Raw genomic sequence first — 5,886 nt, 5'->3', positions numbered from 1 at the left:
GTTTTTTTGTTGGTTTTTTTTCACCGTTTTGACGCTAGAACAAAAAGCGGCGCAGGGCATATGAGCAGTCTATTGACCACTCCATTGAAAACATCTCAGTTTCACCCTGAATAGAATAATTAATTCAGTCACCTGTCTGAACTTAAGCTGTCCATTTGATTGTCAGCAGCGCTGAGAGTCTTGAAGGTTTTTGATCCTCCTAGCGCTAACAGATGGCTGCGGCGGCTCGGCCGGGGCTGGGAATCGCTCCTTAAGAGCAGACAGAGGGATGGAGGGATGGAGGGCGGGGTGGGGGGGGCTGAAAATCCCCTGTTGCCGTCCCTAAGAAGACCATAAGCTTGAGCAGAGAAAAAGAAAGAGCCTGCTACTGGTGCTAATTACCCAGAAACCACACAGAAAGTGCCCACTGTCACTAACTGAAGAGGTTCACATCCCTTCTTACACAGATAAAAGGCGTAGTACGAAAACATTTCGCGGAGGACAAAGAAGGGAAGATTACCATAATCTTTTGGTTTGTATCCCCTGTAAGCTGTCCGTGTGTCCTATTCCCTCACTCTCTCCCCTCCTCTTCCTCCCTCACTCTCTCCTGATTCCTCCCTAGAATCTGGTTTGTAGCAGCAGAAATGGTGAGAATTGGGCTTTTGCAGCGTAAAGCCTGACAGTTGTGTTCTTCCCGCCTTCCTGTGATCATCCCTGTCATTGGCGGGCCGCTGTTGGGGTAATCAGACAAAAGGCCGGCGAAACGAGGTGTCACCACGCTGACAGACCCTCTCTTCATGTTATGTCATTGTTAATCCTCATCCTTCAGCGTGCTCCCACTGCCGCTTTCAACCGCGCCGTCTCCGTGAAGGAGATTGGGGATAAATATGATGCCTTCATATTTTTCTACGCATCAAAAGACGCTCTCATGCGGCTGTTTTCTCCCTAAGTGGCGCAAGGATCGTACGTGTGCATAACTTGGAGCGAGAACTTTTTTTTGTGTGTTAAAATAAGGACATCACAGTGGCTCAGTCGCTTTGGCTCCACATGAATGTCCCAGTCACAAGGAAGCCTGCACTGTAAAAAAAAACGGCCTCATTTTACGGTAAAAAACTGGCAGCTGAGTTGCCAGAAGTTTACCGTCTTTATACGGTAAAAGTCTGGCAACCAAAACTGCCAGTTTTTTACCGTATTTCTAAAATACGGTAAAATTCTGGCAACCAAAGCTGCCAGTTTTTTACCGTATTTCTAAAATACGGTAAAATTCTGGCAACCACAGCTGCCAGTTTTTTACCGTATTTGCTAAATGCAGGATTTTACCGTATTTTTGAAATACGGTAAAATTCTGGCAACCACAGCTGCCAGTTTTTTACCGTATTTGCTAAATGCAGGATTTTACCGTATTTTTAAAATACGGTAAAATTCTGGCAACCACAGCTGCCAGTTTGTCACCGTATTTTGTAAATGCAGGATTTTACCGTATTTTTAATATACGGTAAATTTCTGGCAACCACAGCTGCCAGTTTGTCACCGTATTTTGTAAATGCAGGATTTTACCGTAATTTTAATATACGGTAAAATTCTGGCAACCACAGCTGCCAGTTTTTCACCGTATTTTGTACATGCAGGATTTTACCGTATTTTTAATATACGGTAAAATACCGTACTTCCTAAAATATTTTAAAAAAAATAAAATGTGGTTTTGCCGTAGTAAATACGGTCATGCTGACTGAGGCATAATATCTACATGAGTGAAAAACACATCCAGACTGTATGATATATTGACATTTTATTGTAAACCCTCCCCCCCAAAAAAAACTTATGGTAAATTACTGGTCTCTGTTCCTACCAGAATTTTACCATACAAATTATAGTACAACAACCAAGGAAGTGTAACTTGTCAAGCATTTCTATACAGAAAGTTATAAAGAAAATAATTTCTAATTAAACAAAAATACAGATTACGAGTAATCCACTTAAAGAAACAATTTCTATTTAAAAAGTCAAGTTAAAAAAAGAACTGATTCTATTTTATGTCCAGTTTCCTCACGGTATTACTGAGATCTGGAAAACAAAAACAAAACAAACAGTATGTGTCCACATAAGAGATAACATATTGTAGAAGACAAAATGGTGATAAAAGGATTCTTGTTCTGGGTTGAGAGTCACAAGTCGCTGAGATCAGACGTTGCTCAGGATGGTTGTAGTCTTCCCAGTCACAGGTTGAAATTGAGACTCGCATGTTGTCAATCGGGTGTTTCCTCTCTGCTGGAAAACAAAAAGAAAAAGTTAGAAAGATGCACTACATGAACATCTTATTCGCTTAAATGTTTGTTTCACCTTTGTTGACTTGCATATGGACACAGGTACTTCAACCAGGTGGTGTGATCATTTCTGACTGAAAATTCAGTAGTTAAACCTTTGTTTGTTGTCAACAGGTGTGATCCTCTGGTCTGCAACCAGACAAAATACACAAACAAAAAACAAATAAAAACAAATATAACTGTTTTAGGCAATTTATGAAATAGATACTCACCATTTATCTGAGTCTCATGAAGGCCAATAGGCTGTCTTCAACCATTTATGTAAGTTACATTTCCTGCAAGCTAGCAGAAACAAAGCTGTAAATGTGAACACTTTTCATACAGGCAAACAAATTGATACAGCTGAGACAATTTATGCTAGGTTAGTTTTTCTCAGTCACTTTTGGTGCATTTCTCGAGTCATTGTTGGCATTTACAAAACAGTAAGCGCATTTCTCAAAACAATTTGTAGAAACAGGAAAAATAGCATTTGTTTGCTTTCAAAATCCTTAGTTCAGCTCTTAAAATCCTGTCTGTTAACATATCAGTGACTCAAAATAATAAGTTATAGTCTCTCTATGTACAGATAAGACAGTCAAATCGATTAGTCATGAGAAGAGACTACAAAAGGATCATTTACGCCAGTGTTTCTCAACCCTGGTCCTCAACGCCCCCCTGCTCTGCATGTTTTAGATGTGCCTCTACTCCAGAACAGCTGATTCAAATGATTGGATGACAATCAAGTACTGCAGAAGCTTGTTAATCATCCAGAGATACAATTCAGGTGTGTGGCAGAAGGGAAATACCTAAACCTGCAGGACAGGGTGACGCTGAAGACCAGGATTGAGAAACACTGATTTACGCTTTTGCTATAATTTATTCATGGACCATGCCATGGTGATTCAGAAAGAAAAAGACAGAAATGCAGAGAACAAAAAAAGTAGAAAAGGAGCCACAGGACAATCTCCTCAAGGAAAACTGTACAGTGCTGTAGAAATTACATTACATTTTAATTTCCATAGTCACTTTGTTCCTTAACTCCACTGAGGAATCTTTTTTCCTCAGTGGGGTTAAGGAATGAACAGTAGGGTGGGAGGACCTCCATCAGCATCATGTTGTGGGTCTCAGCCATGTCCTGATGTTGGACTGATGGAAACTGGCAGATGTCCTCAGCCTCTTCTGACTCTTCTTCTGCTTTCCTCCCAACTATTTCCTCCTCAGCCTCACTCCTCTTCTTCTCTCTGGCTGTTCACTCTGCCCAGATACTTGTTCATCAGTTCTCAGACATGTAACATTGTGTTGTGTTCTGACTATATAGAGCATAATGTTGCCAACTGATGGTTCACAAGATGCACCTCCAATCTGTTTCAGAAAACTGGTTGATCGTTGGTTGAGCTAATGGTTCATACACTGACCTGTTAGAGAAACTCAGGACTCACTTGGGAGCAATTTACCAATTCAGGACAGATTTAGAAAATAATAGAATATAAATTAATTAATATATGATTCACATTATGACAACTTTAAGACTTATGCATGTTAAGACTTACACAATGAACTGATGCTATTTTGGAAGTTGAGAATTCAACACAGACACGTTGTTGTCCTGTTGTCCTCATTTTCTGTATACACCCTTTATCCTCCGGGTCAAAATGACCCGTCTTCAATAAACCCCCAATATAAGCAGCTTAATTGAATTTTAAACACCAAATTCTATCTTGTATATTGTCACTCACCACAAAATGTGTGAATACTTGACTTTTCCCTCTCCACTTGAATTTCTATAGCTTAAGAAAAAAAATGTGCAAAATGAGTTTCGAATGCATTTTTATTCATCACAGTGACTAATTTTCTTTTACTTTTCTCCAGTGAACAAGAGGATGTACAATACAAAAATATGACAAATAACATAACCCATTCAACTAATTGGCACATGTAGGGCAGTATGCAAGTGCACAGCCTTTGCAGATATATTTCTTACACCTGCAGCACACAGTATGTGTTTTACAGTCTGAGGGCAGAACTGACATCTCTTCCTCTTACTTGGCTTAGCTGAGGAAGTGGCTGTGGTAGATGGATCCTCAGGTTGATCAGGAGCTGCTGCACTCTGAATAGCTTTCACAACTGCTGCTGAGGCTTCTGTGTGGGGGACATGCTTCCTTCTTTCAATGAGTGGAGTTACAAGTGCCTTTCCTAGCTGCTCCAGGAACACCCTCTTCTTGTTGTGCTTATGAGACATCCAGGTTGGGTTGATCTCTATCCAAATCACAAAGGCATTGTAGGAGGACACATCAATGATGTTGTGGAAGATGACCAGGGGCCAGCGGGCAGTCATTCTTCTGCAGCTATATGCTCCAATCACCTTATCTAGGTTGTCCACACCTCCTTTGTTTCGGTTTTATTCCAGGATGATGATTGGCTTCCTGTCCTCACGGTCACTAATGTCGCCGTCTTTGTGCAGTGTGCTCAGAAGAACTACATTCTTGTTTTTCTTTGGGAGGTAGGAAACTAGAGTGGTGGTGGGTGTGAAGGCAAACTTTGAGGAGAAGACCTCTCTCTCCTTTGACCCAAGCAGTGCAGGTGGGAGCTCAGGCTTGTTCTTTTGAACTGTACCAACCATGGTGATCTTCCTCTTCAGGAGCTGCTGTCCGAGTTCATAAGAGTTGAAGAAATTGTCACATGTCACATTGTGACCCCTCAGTCCCTCTGTCACATCAAGCACAACTCGCAACCCCTGGTTCTTCTCTGGGCATCCACTGGTTGACTTCCCAGTATAGACTTGCATTTTCCAAGCATAGCTTGATTCAGAAGCCACCCATGACTTGATCCCATATTTTGCTGGCTTGCTGGGCATATACTGCCGGAAAGGACAACAACCTTTGGACAAAAGACATTAGCATCAGTGATTAGTATCAGTGTCACAGAAAACAGTCAAAGAAATCAATAGTGAAAATCACTTTTATTACAAATATGAAAACAGATTACCTCTAAATGGAACCAGTTGCTCATCCACTGTTACATCAGGCTCTGGATTGTAGAGGTAGGGCAACCGCTCCACCCACTTGTCCCATACCTCTCTTATGGCTGCAAGTTTGTCTGTCATACGTCTTGCTGGTCTTGATTCACGGTCATCAAATCGCATCAGTCTTGAGTAGGTGTGAAAGAGTTTGACTGGCATTGTGGCTCGGAAAATTGGCCTTCCACTCTCTGCTCACTTCTGCTACTGATTGATCTGAGACACAACTAAAACTTTGTAACATTTTATGGTTTGTAAATAACTCTGTGACCTTGATTTCAACTCCATTTGCCTCACGGGTCATTTTGACCTGAAGACCATCTTTGTACCTTTTTTTGTACAGCTTACATGGAAATGAGAATAAAAGCAACACTGAACTTTTTCTATTGTCTGGGCCAATCTAGGAAAAGTCTTAAAATCTCAAGTTAAAAAAATTACATTTAGGGGATTGTTTGGGGGGGGGGGGGGTTTAACACAGTGGCGGGTCATTTTGACCCGAGGACAACAGGAGGGTTAACATATTTTGATCAAGACGATAAAAGCAAATTACAATTATAAAAGCATAGAAGTGTACATAACCAGCTACAT

General features: G+C 41.0%; 1 protein-coding gene and 1 long non-coding RNA gene across 2 annotated transcripts; both read right to left on the bottom strand.

Annotated features, from left to right (window-relative positions):
* Positions 1 to 2,064: 2,064 nt before the first annotated feature.
* LOC111609779 lies at positions 2,065 to 2,665 on the bottom strand. The gene is made up of 3 exons (XR_002753324.1): positions 2,516 to 2,665; positions 2,320 to 2,432; positions 2,065 to 2,247 (listed from the first exon to the last, which is right to left on the bottom strand). It is a non-coding gene; the product is annotated as an uncharacterized LOC111609779 (long non-coding RNA).
* A 1,453-nt stretch (positions 2,666 to 4,118) lies between these two features.
* LOC111609672 (piggyBac transposable element-derived protein 3-like) lies at positions 4,119 to 5,606 on the bottom strand. Its single transcript, XM_023339214.1, has 2 exons — positions 5,268 to 5,606; positions 4,119 to 5,159 (listed from the first exon to the last, which is right to left on the bottom strand). The coding sequence occupies exons 1-2, from the start codon at positions 5,458 to 5,460 to the stop codon at positions 4,681 to 4,683; spliced, it is 672 nt and encodes a 223-aa protein (XP_023194982.1). The 5' UTR covers positions 5,461 to 5,606; the 3' UTR covers positions 4,119 to 4,680.
* Positions 5,607 to 5,886: the final 280 nt, after the last annotated feature.

The sequence above is a fragment of the Xiphophorus maculatus genome, chromosome 9 (assembly GCF_002775205.1).
Source record: "Xiphophorus maculatus strain JP 163 A chromosome 9, X_maculatus-5.0-male, whole genome shotgun sequence".
NCBI lineage: Eukaryota > Metazoa > Chordata > Actinopteri > Cyprinodontiformes > Poeciliidae > Xiphophorus > Xiphophorus maculatus.
The sequence above is the reverse complement of the archived record's forward strand: the minus strand, read 5'-3'. Positions and strand labels throughout refer to the sequence as shown.